The 17513-nt window shown below is 45.2% G+C and overlaps 1 protein-coding gene across 1 annotated transcript in view; it reads left to right on the top strand.

Moving 5' to 3' along the window:
* The window catches only part of dhx38 (DEAH (Asp-Glu-Ala-His) box polypeptide 38), a 144638-nt gene that overhangs the window by 31602 nt on the left and 95523 nt on the right, over nucleotides 1-17513 (top strand). The window contains exons 9-12 of the mRNA XM_048546464.2: nucleotides 354-515; nucleotides 1505-1612; nucleotides 5033-5145; nucleotides 6201-6338. Of these exons, the coding sequence (XP_048402421.1) occupies nucleotides 354-515; nucleotides 1505-1612; nucleotides 5033-5145; nucleotides 6201-6338 (521 nt within the window). The remainder of the gene's footprint in view (nucleotides 1-353; nucleotides 516-1504; nucleotides 1613-5032; nucleotides 5146-6200; nucleotides 6339-17513) is intronic.

Genomic DNA, 17513 nt, shown 5'->3' on the forward strand with positions numbered 1-17513 from the left:
TGTCACCTCACCTCTAGAATTCAGCTCTGTTGCCCATGTTTAAGCCATGGCTGTAGTGAGATCAGGAGCTCTGTGGCCTTGGTGAACCCAAACTGGGTGTCAGTGAGCAGGTAGTACTATTGATGAAGTCTTCCATTATGTTACCAATGATGGAAAATGGACTGATGGAGTGGCAATTGGCTAGGTTGGATTTGTCCTGCTTTTTTTGTGTAGGACATACCTGGGTGATTTTCCACAATGTAATTTGCACCTTTACCAGTTGAGCTTTAATACTATTCTTGGTTGTTAGTACTTTGATTACAGAGCACTTCAGAGAAATAGTTGATTATGCTTGTTAAATTATTGGTTTATAGGATAATGAACGATGGGAGACGAATCGAATGCTAACCAGTGGTGTGGTTCAGCGTCTGGAAGTTGACGAAGACTTTGAAGAGGACAATGCCACTCGAGTTCATTTGTTGGTGCACAACTTAGTTCCACCATTCTTGGATGGACGAATTGTGTTTACCAAACAGGTAGGTTGGTTTGTTACTGCTGACAGCATGTTTTTTGTTTTTTGGCATGCTTTTAATTGAAGTAAACAAATAGTCAAATATAAAAACAAAGTTGCTGGAAAAGCTCAGCAGGTCTGGCAGCATCTGTGAAGGAGAAAACAGAGTTAACGTTGAGGGTCCGGTGATCCTTCTTCCTTCACAGATGCTGCCAGACCTGCTGAGCTTTTCCAGCAACTATGTTTTTGTTCCTGATTTACAGCATCTGCCGCTCTTTCAGTTTTTAAATAGTCAAATATTTTAGACTGTAAAGTGATCATCAGTTTTGATATTTCTTGGTGGCAGCATAGACTGGAAATAACACTAACATTAGATGCTGTGGTGCACTTTAATGAGGATGGAGAGGCCTGAGGCTGTAGCTACAAGTTGAAAAGGCTGTTAAAAAACATATGGAATCTGTGGATTTACAAACAAAAGCAAATGAGGAGCTGTGTTAAAACCTCCTTTATTACTGGCTTGGCCTCAGCTGGAGTAATGGATTCAATTCTGGGTACTTCACTTTAAGAGGGGTGTAGAGGAAATTTGACCATGTGGTACTGGAGAATATGAAACTCAATATATGCAAATTGCAAAGTTGGAGTTGCTCCCCTCAGAATGAAGCCTAAGGGAAGATTTATTAGAGTTGTTCAACATCAGGAAGGATTTTGATAGAGAGTCGGCAAGCAGAAGACTCAGATTTAAAGTGAGGAGCAAAAGAACCAGAGGACAATTTTTAAAGAACACATGTTGGCATAGTCTGGAATGTAGTGCCTCTTATGTTGGTGGAAATGGATTTAATAAAAACCTGCAAAAAGGAATTAATAATGTATTTGAAGAGGAAACATAGGGGTAAAGACAAGGGAATGGGGCGTATTGGATGACATTTTGGGCACATAATAGAATAAATAAGTGACTTTGTTGTATAATTCTGTACATTACCGAATTTTTAATGTTTGATTTTTTTGTACTGGCAGCCAGAGCCAGTGATTCCTGTGAAAGATGCCACATCAGATATGGCAATCATCTCCCGGAAAGGAAGCCAGCTAGTCCGCAAGCACCGTGAACAGAAAGAACGTAAGAAGGTAAATGGTGGGATAAGCAGTCCTAACGTATTTTATTTAAAAATTAATTCAATTCGTACAGGTGATATGGTGTTTGCTGACTAGACCACCAATTATTGTACATCCCTAATTGCACTTGAGAAGGGAGTGGAGAGTTGCCTTCTTGAATCACTGCAGTCCATTTGGTGCAGGTACAATTTCAGTGCTGGTGGGGAGGGAAATCAAGGATTTCGCCCCAGCAGTAGCGAAGGAGCAGGGCTATAGTTCCAAGTGGGGATATTTGGTGACTTTGGGGATGAGGACGGGGGCAGAATGGAAGGATTTGGAAGTGGTGATACTCCCTTATATCTGCTGTCTTTGTCCTTCTGTAGTGCATAGACGAGGTTCAGTATTCAGAACAAATGAAAGTGACAGTGGCGCTAACCCAGGGACCTACATTGACCCTAAAGCCTATGCATGTACACTATTGTTCAGACTGAGTGGCTGATCTCTTGGGATATCTGCCTTTTCCAGCTTGCAGTCTTATGATATCTTGAGATATATCAAAGCGAGTACAATCATGACCACAACTAGATATGAGAGGAGCTGAATTCATGGATGACAGGCTACGGGTATAGTGGCATGGCCTGTTTGTTTGTATTTACTTAAAAGTGGTCCTATCAATGTCCCCTGTATCTCCACAGCACATGGGAGGGTGTCATGGTAACCCATCCAAATACCTTTTTTTAAATAATTCCATTATTTTTGACTTCAAAGGTTCTGAACCCCACTTTGTCACTTGGGATAATTGGAATTCCTAGCACTAGGCCCAACGCCGTGCCAATGGTGTCCTTACAGTTGTCATTACACTACACTTTGAGCTGCCGCAACTGACAACTAGAGATGCTGGTATGAGTTCTTTCCTGGAACAAATGTTCAAACTGTTCATAAAGTTATGCAGCATCCATTAATAAACCAAGTCAGGACTTTGTCTTGGCTAGCCTGCCTGAGGTCTTCCCTCAGATATTTAATCATCCAGTTTACATATTTGCTGCACAGGGTGCAGTTTTGATGCTCGTGGGCATCCCTAGTTTGCCTTAGATGATCTGGTTAATCACCTCGGTGTGACCCTCTAGAATGGTTCATTTATGGGAGTTCCCCTCTTCTGGGGTCAGGGCACTTGTATGGAGGGGAAGTCTGCCTGGGACTCCTTGGTGTATCCCTGCCCTTTCATTCCTCCAAGTTGGTCAGGGGCGATAAGAAATGTGGACTGCACTTATGCAGACTGTCTTTGATGGCTGTTGTGTCCTCAACAACCCCTCCAATACAGCAATTAATTTGCGGAGGACCCAAGCATCGTTGCAGGAAGCTTCAGAGGGGTTGAATTGCAGGCATGCATTCCTCCCCCTTTCTGAGTTATGGAAGACAGGGTGTGAACCCAGTTCTTCCATTTCTCAGCAGTAAGAGAGGTGCAGGTTATGGCCTGGAAAACACAGACAAATTGGATCCAGAAGCTCAAGGCAGTGCTCTTGGAGAGTTCCCTTTGTTGTTGTTGGCATTTGTGCTGCGGGTCTGCCCTATCCTGTGCTACAGCAGTAAGAACTACTGCCTTCATGTGTGCCATAAGTAGATTAAGTAAATGTTAATGGGGATAGAGTAAATGAATGAGATACCACTCACGTGTTGCTTTGTCTCATATAGTGGCCACCCTTCTGAGGGTTGTTTGAGTTGCACTATTCCAGGCAAGGAGAGACTGTTCCTTGTACTTATAGCTTTTAGTTTTGGATAGGGTCTGGAGAATCAGAGTGAGTTACAGTTGCAGAATTCTCAGTTTCTTGTATCCACTGTATGTATGTGACTGGTCCAGTTAAATATCTGGTAAATGTTAACAACATTTTCACTGATGATGTGGGATTCAGCAGTGGTGGTACTGTTGCATATGGAGGGAATAATTAAAATCTTTCTTGATGGAGATGGTTACTGTCTGACATTTGTGCGTCCTGATTATTAGTTGCCATTTACAGCCCAACCCGGAATGTTGTCAAGTTATTGCAGAATGTGGGCACAGACTACTTTAATCTTTTAGGACTACAATTATCAGCAAACATGCCCACTTTTGACCTGTGATGGAGGGAAGATCTTTGAAGCAGCTGAAAATGGTTGAGCCTTTGTCAGGCCCCTGAGAAACTCCTGCAGAGATGTACTAGGGCTGAAATGATTGGCCTGGACCAAAAATTTTAAAAAAAGGAAGCTGGGCAATTCCAGGCATGTCTTGTGGAGGTTTTGGCATCTGTCAAAAGGGATCAGACACTAGGCATTTAGGCAGGAATATACATGGAATTAGGAAGGATAGGTCATGTCTCAATAATTGGTTTGAATTTTTGAGGCAGTCTCAAGTGCTCTGGATATTGTCTGTATGGACTTCCAGAAAGCATGTGATTTGTTAAATTTGGGATGAAGTGAATGTTGTCTCGTTCATTTGCTAACTAAATTGTGCATGTATTCAATTGAGTGAAATAAAGAGCAGGATCTGTTTAGCCCATTTCAGGCAAAAAAAAACAGTTTGAGATGAACGAAAGCTCAGTTGATTATGTCCTTAGTACAATAAACTTGGTTTTAACTGGCATCTTATGAACCAGCTCTCTTCATAAACTGGCAAAAATTGTATACCTGAAATACCAGATGTTTACTGTATCATCAAGATCTCCGTGATGTGTGAGTGAGAAGGCTCTCTGCTGTTAATTTTCATTTAAGGCAAAGTTGTGTAATTATTTAAGTGAGTTATGCTGTAAATAAAGTGTAACACTGATGTGCATATCCCCTGCAATATGTTTCTATTACTTCGTGTGTGTTTTTACATTGATTATGTGGACCTTTGATCGACCGGAATATTTTATTAACCAGTACACTCGTACTCCCATAGGTGCCAGTTAATAAAACGTTTGCGGTACTAAGAGTGCAATCAGGACAAATAAGTTGGTAGTTGCCTCTGGAAGGATAGTTGCTCCCTTCTCACTTAAAAGCCTTAGTCTGCCACTAACTTGATCACTTATGTTCCATGAAGGTGTGAAACGTGCCTACTTTGCTGATGGGGAAACCAAGGCAACCTGATGACCAGGCTGACTTTTGGGAGAGATTCTGACTTCTTGTGACTTCACCCTAAAGACTTCGTAACTCAGCATTGCCATCTGTTGTGGCTGTGCAGTCTTGGCCTCCATGATGCTTTCTGGCTCCCTAGGTCTACTAACCCCTGATTGTTTGGCAGCTTCAAATGGGTTGAGAATTTAGTGCTGAATCTTTTGATTAGACAAGAAGCTTGGACATCTTCTCACTAATGGGGCTAGAGGGATATTTGCCTCTGAGGTTTCCTGCCCCCAGAGTTGCTGGGCAGAGCACTAAGTACCAGTCTAAGTGCTAAGTTCATATTCATATGATTTTTATTTGCTGCTGTTTCTGTAACAGGCTCAGCATAAACACTGGGAATTGGCTGGGACCAAACTAGGAGACATTATGGGCATAAAACAGGTAGAAGAGAAGGATCAAGACATAGGAGAAGACGGGAATGTGGATTACAGGTATGTGCTTAACTATTGGCTTCAAAATGGGTTAATGCTGTCTCCTGTGGCAAACAACAGAGACCACTTCCATTTATGTAGTATTTAAAATTTATTAAAATATTTCAAAACATTTGAAGTGAAAAATCACCAATTAATCAAACAGCAAATAAAAATTGCTGATATTGTGAAGAATTAAGTATTGGTTGGGAAGTAGGCCAATTAATTACTGACCTTTAATGCTTTCATTTTGCTGTTTGGCTGTCTTATTAGTTGGGAACTGTGTTGTGACTCCCCAGACAAATTTTCTTTGTCTGAATTTTGCAGTCAAGCCAAAGAAGCAATCTGATCTCAGTTTGAGTCAGGTGTCATAAGTAAAGCAATAGTATTGTAATAAACTCTGCCCACCACTTGCCTGTTTTTACTCTTGCTCCTTTATGCACGCAAATTAAATAAAAAAGTAACACAAAAGGCCCATGCTTCATTTTTATTGCCTCCACCATCCATTAATAGATAAAATCCTAAATGCTGTATGTTGTCTCTGTTATACTTGAAGACAGTGCACAGTACAATTCAGCTTTCAAAGTCACGTACAGCACAGTAACAGACCTCTTGGTCCAAGTCGCCCATGCTGACTAGATATCCTAAATAAATAGAATCCAATTTGGCAGCTTTTGGCCCATATCCCTCTAATTCCTTCCTATTCATATACCAGTCCAGGTGTCTTTTAAATGTTGTAATTGTACCAGCCTCTACCACTTCCTCTGACCGCTCATTCTGTATACTCACCACCCCCTGTATGAAAAAAAATGTTATCCTTGGATTCCTTTTAAGTCTTTTTTCCCCCATCACCTTAAATCTGTGCTGTGTAATTTTGGACTCCCCCACCCCCAGGAAAAGACCTTGTCTATTTACCCTTTCCATGCCACCATAAGGCCATCCCTCAGCTTCCAACGCTCCAGGGAAAATAGTCCCAACCTATTCAGCCTCTCCCTATATTACAGACTACAGCGTGATCTGATAACAAATGCAGCATTAATTTCTGAAATATATTTTCTAATATTGTTAATGTGTAGAATTGATCAGAAGTTTGCTGATCACATGAAGGACAAGAATGTGGCAAGCAGTGAATTTGCAAAGAAGAAATCTATTCTTGAACAAAGACAATACCTACCTATATTTGCTATTAGAGAGCAGTTACTCAACATAATTCGGTGAGTAGTACTTTCATGGTTAAATAGCTTGTTGTTACTGGTTATGGCTAGTTAAAGTAGCAATTTTTTTTTGCCACAAGTGAGCCATTATGATCGGGAATACACAGTGCAAAATGATTGTGTTCAGCCAGAGTTGGCAACCCTATTCACAATCTGTGGGATGTTATAACTTGACTTCCTTGATGAGGAGTGCATTTATGGTAGTGTGCAAAAATAATAACAAAAGGGCAATTTTAGTACCTGATTTCAACTTTCTCAACATTAACTGGGATAGACATAGTGTTATGGGCTTGGATAGAGTGGATCTCTTGAAATATAAAAAGGAGCACTTTTTAGGCCAATATGTAGAGGGTCCAACAAGGTATAGACCTGTTCTGGACCTAATCTGGGGATTGAAGCTGGGCAGTTGGTTGAGTCTGTGATGAGAGAGTATTTTAATGATAGTGATCTCATCATGGTACAAATAAAGCTTATAATGGAGAAAGAAATAGACATGTTGTAATTTATTTGGATTGGGGGAGACCAGATTTAGTAAAGTAAGGCAAAATCTGGCAAGGTAGACTGTGAACTGCTACTAGTGGGGAAATTTACAGTAGAGTAGTTGGGGACATTCAGAAACAAAATGGGCAGGGTGCAAGCCCATCATGTTCCCTCTAGAGCGATGAGAAGGAGTAATAAGTCCAGAAAAATATGGATAACCATATGGATAAAATATGGATATTCAGGATATGAGAAGGAAGAGAGAGGGTTTTAGCAGGCATAAGGGGAGAAAATCAGCAGAGGCACTAGTAGAGTACAGAAAGTGCAGGGTGGAGCTTAAGAATGCAAAGAGGAGATATGAGAAAGTTCTGGCTGGTAATAGAGAAGATTCCAAGATAGTCCATAAGTATATCAACGGGAAGAGGATAACCACCACAGAAAGAGTGGGGCCCATTAGGGACCATGGGGCAATCTGTGGGTGGCACCAGAGGACATTGATCGTGTTGAACCAGTACTTCACACCTCTCTTCACCCAAAAGAATGAGAATAAGAATGAAGGTATTGAATACAGGACAGAGACTGCGAGGTGCTCGAGCAAATTGACATAGGGAAGGACAAGGTATTGGAGGTGTTGGCAGGCTTAAAAGTGGACATACCTCCAGTTCTGGATGAATTGTGTCCCGGGCTGATGTGGGAGGCCAAGAAGGACGTTGCAGGGCCACTGACTCAAATTTTTAATTCCTTTCTGGCCACAAGGGAGATGTCTGAGCACTAGAGAATAGCTAATGTAATTTTGATAGGTAAGAAAAGTTTTAGAGATAAGCCAGAGGTCACTGTTGGGGAAGATATTGGAGAAAATTATGAAGAACAGACTATACTTCCGCCTGATGAGGCATGGCTTGATTTGGGATAATCAGCAGGGCTTCATCAGGAGGAGGTCATGCCTAACAAGTTTGATTTAGTTTTTTGTGAAGATGTGTATATGAGGATAGTACGGTTGATGTAGTTGATATGGATTTCAGCAAAGCCTTTGACAAGTTTCTGCATAGGAGACTTGTCAGGAAAGCAAATGTACATGGGATACAGGGTGATGTGATAGGTTGGATTCAAAACTGGTTTAGTTGTTGGAGACAGAAGCTGACTTAGAGACTGGAAACTGTACCACGAGGATCTGTGCTGGGTTCCCTATTATTCATCATTTATATCAATAACGTTGTGTGGGGTTTGGATTAGTAAATTTGTAGATCACACAAAGATTGATCAGATGGTTATCAGTGAGGTGGAGTGTCTCGTGCTACAAGAAGATATAAAACGGGATGGTCGAATGGGCAGTAAGTGGCAGAGGGAATTTAACCCTGAAAAGTGTGACGTGATACTCTTTGAAAGGAGTAGTTTGACAAGGAAGTATTCAATGAATGACAAGACACCAGAAAGTTCTGTGGAACAGTGGGACCTTGGCGTGTTTGTCTATAGATCTCTAAAGGCAGAAGAGTATGTTAGGGTGGTGAAGAAGGTATTTGAGACATCCGCCTTTTTCAATTGAGGCATAGATTACAAAAGCAGGGAAATATTGGTGGAGTTGTATAGAACATTGAGACCACAGCCAGAGTACTATGCTCGGTTCTAGTTGCCGCATGACAGGAAGGATTTGATTGCATTGGGGGAGTGCAGAGAAGGTTCACTAGAATGCTGCTTGGAATGGGCAATTTGTAATGAAAGGTTGGAGAAGGTTCAGTTATTTCTTTTGAAGTAGAGAAGACTATGGGATGATCTGATTGAGATGTACAAGGTTATGAAGGGCATGGAGAGTGGATAAGAAGCAACTGTTCCCTTTAGTTGAAGGATCAGCCATGAGGGAACACGGATTCAAGGTGAGGGCCAGGAGGTTTTCAGGGGGCAGTGAGAAAGAAGTTATTACCCAGAGGCTGGTGATGTCAGAATGGGTGTTAGAAGCAAACTGCTTCACATCCTTTAAAAGTACCTGAATGAGCACTTGGCATGTCATAATATGGGCCAAGTGCTGGCAATTGGGATTAGGCTACACATCAGGTGTTTCTCACATGTTGGTGCAGACTCGATGGACAGAAGGGTCTCTTCTGCACTGTGTGATTCTATGAACTTAGGTTCAACTACCTACTGCACCCTGTATTCCTGCCAGTCATGATTCATCGCTTTCAAACTTTTGGAAAAGCCACTTTGCCATAGAAAGCTCCTGCTGCTGCTTGTCAATGTAATGGTACACAGAAGAATTTGCTTTGATTATTTTTAAAATAAAAGATGGAAACCAAAGGTGGTCAGCTGGTGTCCATAAATCTGTGTAATCTAGAACAAGTGGAGTGGTGCTGAGCCGGGTGTTGCAAGGTCAGCCAATGCAACCACAAGTGCCTGACCAAAATTTACTTGGAGAAACTTGGTACAAAGTCAAGTCTCCCCACTAATGACAAGGCACAAGTCACAAGTGTGAAGAAGCACTGCCCACTTGTCTGGATGCACGTAACACCAACAATGCTCAAGAAGCTTGACATATCTAGGTCAAAATAGCATGCTAAGTTGCCACCACGTCAATCAGCATTCACTCTCTCTGCCACCAGTGTTCAATAGCATTGCAAATATTCATCAAGGCTTCTTAGATCGCACCCTCAAAAGCCACAGCCACTACTATCTAGAAGGACAAGGATAGCATATACATTTCCACCGTAAATTTTCCCTCCAAGCAACGCATCATCTTGACTTGGAAATATATTGCCATTCCATCAGTGTTGCTGCATCAGAGTCATGGAACTCCCTCTTTACTAACATTGTGGATATGTCTAAACTGAATGAACTGCAGTGATTCAAGAAGGCAGCTCATTCCTCCTTCTCAAGCATAACTAGGGATGAATAATAAATGCTGGCCCAACCAGCAAATCCCAGTGACCACAATGAGACTGTGTTGACGACTTGTGTGTTTCTTTGACCAGACTCCTGGGTCACTGGATCTTGCCAGGTTTTCACTAAATAAAGAATCTCAAGACATTGACATCACTGACAAGTCTAGCATTTATTGCCCAATTCACCTGCCCTTGAGAAGGTGCTGAGTTGGTTTCTTGAACTTGCCCAGTTCCTGTAGTGATGGAGCAGTACAGTACTGTTGGCTAGGGGGTTCTGTGGTTTTGACAAACGTTGATGAATAAACTGTAATATATTTCCATGTTGGGAAGTTGCATGGGTTGGAGAGGAGCTTGGACATGATCGTGTGTATTATCATGCCCTTGTTCCCCCTTGATAATGGAAAGTGCAGGTTCAGATGGTGCTGCTGAGGAGTTGCTGCAGTTCATCTTGTAGATGAAACTTCTTGTAGCTGCCTTGCCTTGGTGTTTAACGTGGTGAATGGCGTTGAATCTAATGGCCTATTTTGCCCTGGCTGGTGTTGAGCTACTTGAGTGCCATTGGCCCTTCTCTTTTCCAGGTAAATAAGCATTCTGTTTCCTTCTTGACTTGCACCTTATAAGTGTTGGAAGATAGTGGGAGTCAGTAGACAAGTGTTAACATAGGATATACACTTTCCAGCTATTTTTGTAGCCATTGTATTTATGCGACTCATCAACGTATCTTTCTGGTCAGTGGTGATAACAGAATTTTGGAAGCTGTTGATTCAGTGATTGTAGTGCCTTTGAATGTTGAAGGCAGTTGCTTAGACATTCTCTTTGTTGAAGATGATCTTGGAGGTGGCCTGGCATATGTGCTGTGAATATTACTTAAATGTCCAGGCTAGGTCAGACTGTATGTAGGTGCTGACTGTTGCATTACCTGGGTTATTACAAATTGATTGTATAGGGGTCAGTTCCAATTTCAGTGAACAGCAAACTTGTGACCTGGTGATCATGGGAAGGTGACTGATGAAACTGCTTAATGCTGTTGGGCCAACACCCCAGTCCTGACAAATTCTTTGTATGATGAGATTAGGTATTAATGGCTTCCAAAAAAAAACAACCATTTTCATTTGTGCTATGTAAGAGTCCAAATAGTAGCATTTTATCCTCAGTTTAAATAAATGCTGAACTCTGTCAAATCATGCCTTGATGTTGCAAGCAGTCACTGTTACATTGCTGGAGTTTAGTACTTTGTCTGTTTGGAGTGCTGGAGTGAGACCCAAAACCTAATGTTCCTACAAAATCGAAATTACTCATAGATGGATAGGTGTTCCTTGATTGTACTGTTGACAACAATTTATGCCACTTTGCTGATGATTGAGAGTAAACCAATGGGGCACTAATGGTTAGATTGGATTTGTCCTGATTTTTGTGGACAGCAGAAAACTGCCCAGTTTTCTATTTTGTTGCTCAGGTGTTGGTGAACAGCTCCGCTTAGAGATGAGTGATAATGGGAACTGCAGATGCTGGAGAATCCAAGATAACAAAGTGTGAAGCTGGATGAACACAGCAGGCCAAGCAGCATCTCAGGAGCACAAAAGCTGATGTTTCGGGCCTAGACCCTTCATCAGAGAGGGGAATGTGGAGAGGGTTCTGGAATAAATAGGGAAGGAGGGAGAGGCGGACCGAAGATGTAGAGAAAAGATAGGCGAGAGCAGAGTATAGGTGGGGAGGTAGGGAGGGGATAGGTCAGTCCAGGGAAGACGGACAGGTCAAGGAGGTGGGATGAGGTTAGTAGGTAGGAAATGGAGGTGCGGCTTGATGGGGTAGGAAGGGATGGGTGAGAGGAAGAACAGGTTAGGGAGGCGGAGACAGGCTGGGCTGGTTTTGGGATGCAGTGGGTGGAGGGGACGAGCTGGGCTGGTTTTGTGATGCAGTGGAGGGGAGGGGACGAACTGGGCTGGTTTTGGGATGCAGTGGGGGAAGGGGAGATTTTGAAGCTGGTGAAGTCCACATTGATACCATTGGGCTGCACAGGGTTCCCAAGCGGAATATGAGTTGCTGTTCCTGCAACCTTCGGGTGGCATCATTGTAGCACTGCAGGAGGCCCATGATGGACGTGTCGTCTGAGGAATGGGAGGGGGAGTTAAAATGGTTCGCTACTGGGAGGTGCAGTTGTTTATTGCGAACCGAGCGGAGGTGTTCTGCAAAGCGGTCCTCCGCTTGGTTTCCCCAATGTAGAGGAAGCCACACCGGGTACAATGGATACAGTACACCGCATTGGCAGATGTGCAGGGGAACATCTGCTTAATATGGAAAGTCATCTTGGGGCCTGGGATGGGGGTGAGGGAGGAGGTATGGGGGCAAGTGTAGCACTCCCTGCGGTTGCAGGGGAAGGTGCCAGGTGTGTTGGGGTTGGAGGGCAGTGTGGAGCGAACAAGGGAGTCACGGAGAGAGTGGTCTCTCCGGAAGGCAGACAAGGGTGGGGATGGAAAAATGTCTTGGGTGGTGGGGTTGGATTGTAGATGGTGGAAGTGTCGGAGGATGATGCATTGTACCCGGAGGTTTGTGGGGTGGTGTGAGAGAACGAGGGGGATCCTCTTGGGGCGGTTGTGGTGGGAGCGGAGTGTGAAGGATTTGTTGCGTGAAATTTGGGTGACGCGGTCAAGGGCGTTCTCGACCACTGCTGGGGGAAAAGTTGCAGTCCTTGAAGTACGTGGACTGGGATGTGCGGGAGTGGAATGCCTCATCGTGGGAGCAGATGCGGCGGAGGTGGAGGAATTGGGAATAGGGGATGGAATTTTTGCAGGGGTGTGGGTGGGAGGAGGTGTATTCTAGGTAGCTGTGGGAGTCGGTTGGCTTGAAATGGACATCAGTTTCTAGTTGATAAAATGTGAGGCTGGATGAACACAGCTGGCCCAGCAGCATCTCAGGAGCACAAAAGCTGACGTTTCGGGCCTAGGCCCGAATTGTCAGCTTTTGTGCTCCTGAGATGCTGCTGGGCCTGCTGTGTTCATCCAGCCTCACATTTTATTATCTTGAATTCTCCAGCATCTGCAGTTCCCATTATCACATCAGTTTCTAGTTGGTTACCTGAGATGGAGACTGAGACGTCCAGGAAGGTGAGGGATGTGTTGGAGATGGCCCAGGTGAAATTGAGGTTGGGGTGGAAGGTGAAGTGGATGAATTGTTCGAGCTCCTCTGGAGAGCAAGAGGTGGCACCGATACAGTCATCAATGTAACGGAGGAAGAGGTGGGGTTTGGGGCCTGTGTAGGTGCGGAAGAGGGACTGTTCCACGTAACCTACAAAGAGGCAGGCATAGCTTGGGCCCATGCGGGTACCCATGGCCACCCCTTTTGTCTGTAGGAAGTGGGAGGAATCGTAAGAGAAGTTGTTGAGGGTGAGGAGGAGTTCGGCGTCGGTGGAGGGGAACTGTTCGGGCCTGCGGGACAGGAAGATGCGGAGGGCCTTGAGGCCATCTGCGTGAGGAATACAGGTGTATAGGGACTGGACGTCCATGGTAAAAATGAGGTGTTGGGGGCCAGGGAATTGGAAGTCCTGGAGGAGATGGAGGGCGTGGGTGGTGTCACGGATGTAGGTAGGGAGTTCCTGGACCAAAGGGGAGAAAATGGAGTCCAGATAGGTGGAGATGCGTTCGGTGGGGCAGGAACAGGCTGAGACAATGGGTTGACCAGGGCAATGGGTTGACCCATTGATTTTGGGAAGGAGATAGAAACATGCCATGCAGGCTTGTGGAACAATAAGATTGGAGGTCCCCTGAGGTGATGAGGTCATGGATGGTATTGGAGATGATGGTTTGGTGCTCGGGGGTGGGGTCACAATCAAGGGGTTGGTAGGAGGAGGTGTCGGAGAGTTGGCGTTTGGCCTCGACGATGTAGAGATCAGTGTGCCATACTACCACTGTGCCTCCCTTGTCTGCGGGTTTGACGGTGAGGTTGGGGTTGGAGTGGAGGGCTGGCCGTTCTCCGGGGGAGAAGTTGGAGTGGGTGAGAGGGGTGGAGAGCTTGAGGCAGTTAATGTCTCGACGGCAGTTGGAGATGAAGAGGTCAAGGGAGGGGAGGAGGCCTGGGGGTGGTGTCCAGGAGGAGGACTTGTGTTGGAGGTGGATGAAGGGGTCGGTCGAGGGAGGGTTAGGGTCCCGGTTAAAGAAGTAAGCGTGGAGGCGAAGGCGGCAGAAAAACTGCTCTATGTCCAAATGTGACTGGTATTCGTTGATGTGTGGGTGGAGGGGGACAAACGTGAGCCCCTTGCTTTGGACTAACCCGGCACCTTCCCCTGCAACCGGAGGAAGTGCTACACTTGCCCCCACACCTCCTCCCTCACCCCCATCCCAGGCCCCAAGAACATATTAAGCAGATGTTCACCTGCACATCTGCCAACGTGGTATACTGCATCCACTGCACCCGGTGTGGCTTCCTCTACGCTGGGGAAACCAAGCGGAGGCTTGGGGACTGCTTTGCAGAACACCTCCGCTCGGTTCGCAATAAACAACTGCACCTCCCAGTAGCGAACCATTTTAACTCCCCCTCCCATTCCTCAGACGACATGTCCATCATGGGCCTCCTGCAGTGCCACAATGATGCCACCCGAAGGTTGCAGGAACAGAAACTCATATTCTGCTTGGGAACCCTACAGCCCAATGATATCAATGTGGACTTCACAAGCTTCAAAATCTCCTCTTCCCCCACTGCATCCTCCGACACTTCCGCCATCTACAATCCGACCCCACCACCCAAGACATTTTTCCATCCACACCCCTGTCTGCTTTCCGGAGAGACCACTCTCTCCGTGACTCCCTTGTTCGCTCCACACTGCCCTCCAACCCCACCACACCCGGCACCTTCCCCTGCAACCGCAGGAAATGCTACACTTGCCCCCACACCACCTCCCTCACCCCTATCCCAGGCCCCAGGATGACATTCCACATTGAGCAGAGGTTCACCTGCACATCTGCCAATGTGGTATACTGCATCCATTGTACCCGGTGTGGCTTCCTCTACATTGGGGAAACCAAGCGGAGGCTTGGGGACCGCTTTGCAGAACACCTCCGCTCGGTTCGCAATAAACAACTGCACCTCCCAGTCGCAAACCATTTCCACTCCCCCTCCCATTCTTTAGATGACATGTCCATCATGGGCCTCCTGCAGTGCCACAATGATGTCACCTGAAGGTTGCAGGAACAGCAACTCATATTCCGCTTGGGAACCCTGCAGCCTAATGGTATCAATGTGGACTTCTCGAGCTTCAAAATCTCCCCTTCCCCCATCGCATCCCAAAACCAGCCCAGTTCGCCCCCCCCCCCCCCCCCACTGCACCACACAACCAGCCCAGCTCGTCCCCTCCACTCACTGCATCCCAAAACCAGTCCAACCTGTCTCTGCCTCCCTAACCTGTTCTTCCTCCCACCCATCCCTTCCTCCCACCCCAAGCCGCACCCCCATCTCCTACCTACTAACCTCATCCCATCTCGACCTGTCCATCTTCCCTGGACTGACCTATCCCCTCCTTACCTCCCCACCTATACTCTCTCCACCTATCTTCTTTTCTCTCCATCTTCGGTCCGCCTCCCCCTCTCTCCCTATTTATTCCAGAACCCTCACCCCATCCCCCTCTCTGATGAAGGGTCTAGGCCCGAAACGTCAGCTTTTGTGCTCCTGAGATGCTGCTTGGCCTGCTGAGTTCATCCAGTCTCATTTTATTATCTTGTCCCGCAGTTGTGATGTTTTTAGGCCATAGTCTTTGCTGTGTTTGGTGCATAAGGCCAATTCTTATTATGTGAGAGAATCAATTGGCTGAAGACTGGCATTTGTGATACCAGGTGGCACCAAAAAGGGCCACATATTCTGCTTTTATGGCTGAAGATGTCTGCAGATACCTAACTCCTGTTTTCTGTATTCCAGTGCCATCATTTTAGATAGGGATGTTCATTCTGGCTCTTTCTTCTCTTTATTCTTTAATGGTCAATCATCATTTGTGACGGTGGCAGGACAGTAGTGCTTTGAACTGTTCAGTTGATTATGGAACCACTTAGTTGTTTGTAACATAACCCTACTTCTGTTTTGTGAGCACTTAATCATATGTTAAAGCTTCACCAGGTTGGCATCTCAATTTCAAGTGTTCCTGCCACTCCATTTAACATAATAAAAGTAGAGTACTGCAGATGCTGGAGACCTAAAATAAAAACCGAAATAAATGCTCATAGAAACTCAGCAGGTCAGGCAGCTTCTGTGGAGAAAAAAATCTAGTTCATGTTATAAGTCCAGTATTTTTCTTCTATGGAACTGAAGTGGACTGGAAAATTGTTGGGATTTATGCTGTAGAAAAAGCAGGGAGGAAGAACAAGTAGAATGGATCCTAAGATGCCCTGGAGCAAAAGACTAACGGTGTGCTAATGGTAGTGGAGAAGTGATCATAGATGAAATGTAGGTGTTAATGTTAAGTGTTAATAGCAGAAAAGAGGTCAAAGGAAGCCCACCTCAACAGGAGCCTGGGAGGAGGTTGGGATAATCAAAATGAGGACAGAGTAAATGACCTAAAGTAGTTGAACTTGATGTTGAGTGCAAAAGACTATAAAATGCCCCAGCAACAGATGAGTGCTGTTCCTGAAGCTTGCATTGAGCTTTGCTGGAACACTGCAGCAGGCTTAGGACATCTGCTATTGGCATGCTTTTTCTCAGTCTTGACTGGACTGAGATTGTCTGCCTGGCTTGATTGTAATGATAGAGTAAAGAATATGCTGGGCCCTGAGGTTACAGACTGGGGTTGAAGAATTCTGTGCTTCAGGTGGCCTACGATATTTATCATGCTCATCATGGATTGCTTGTTTTGAGCTATGACATCGATACTGAGTCCATCCCATTTACCACTGTAGTAGCTTTATGCAAACAATGAAAGTTGTCCTCAGCATGAAGGCAGGGCGTCATCTCTGCCGGGATTGTGTGGCAGTCCCGCCAACCAGTACTGTCATGGACATAAGTATCTGTAGCAGATAAATTGAACAAGTAAATATGTTTATTCTTGTGCTACCTGCCGCAAGTTGGGTCTGATAGCTTACCTGAGGAAGGAAAAGTAAGTGGTATTTGGGAGTGGCAAAGACTGTCTGTGTCTTCCCAACTGTATGCTGTAACTTTTTGAAATGATAGAGTTCAGGATTGACAGACATGATTCTGCAAGTTTGTGTACGTCAGGCTGCCAATTGGACAGCTCTTTCAATATTAGTGCAAGTTCCCAGATATTTGCAAGGAGGAACAAAAACAAAGTTTCTGGAAAAGCTCAGTAGGTCTGGCATCATCAAGGAGAAAACAGAGTTAACATTTCAGGTCCAGTGACCCTTCCTCAGAACTGATGGTGCCTGGAAAAGGTCAGTTTAAATGCAGAAAATCGGGAGGTGGGTGGGGTAGCGAATAAACGACGGAATAGTTCAAAGAGATAGAAAGACAGTTGGACAGACAAAGCAGTTGCTAACGATCAGGCTGGGAGAGTGAGTAGTTGTTAATGGGAACTGTTAGTGACTAACAACAGGTGGTGTGTAATGGCAGGGTATGTGGTACCAAGGCCTGGTGTCTTGGGTGGGGGGCTGGGACATGGGAGAACTTGACCCTGAAGTGATTGAACTCAGTATTCAGTCCGGAGGGCTGTAGTGTCCCCACATGGAAAATGAGGTGTTGTTCCACCAGCTTGCATTTGGGCTTCACTGGAACACTGCAGCAAGCCAGAGACTGAGATGTTGGCCAGGCAGCGGAGAGGTGCATTGAAGTGGCAGGCAACCGGTAGCTCAGGGTCTTTTATGCAGGCAGAACGTAGATGTTCTGCGAAGCGGGC

This window comes from Stegostoma tigrinum, chromosome 16, assembly GCF_030684315.1.
Source record: "Stegostoma tigrinum isolate sSteTig4 chromosome 16, sSteTig4.hap1, whole genome shotgun sequence".
NCBI classification, from domain to species: domain Eukaryota; kingdom Metazoa; phylum Chordata; class Chondrichthyes; order Orectolobiformes; family Stegostomatidae; genus Stegostoma; species Stegostoma tigrinum.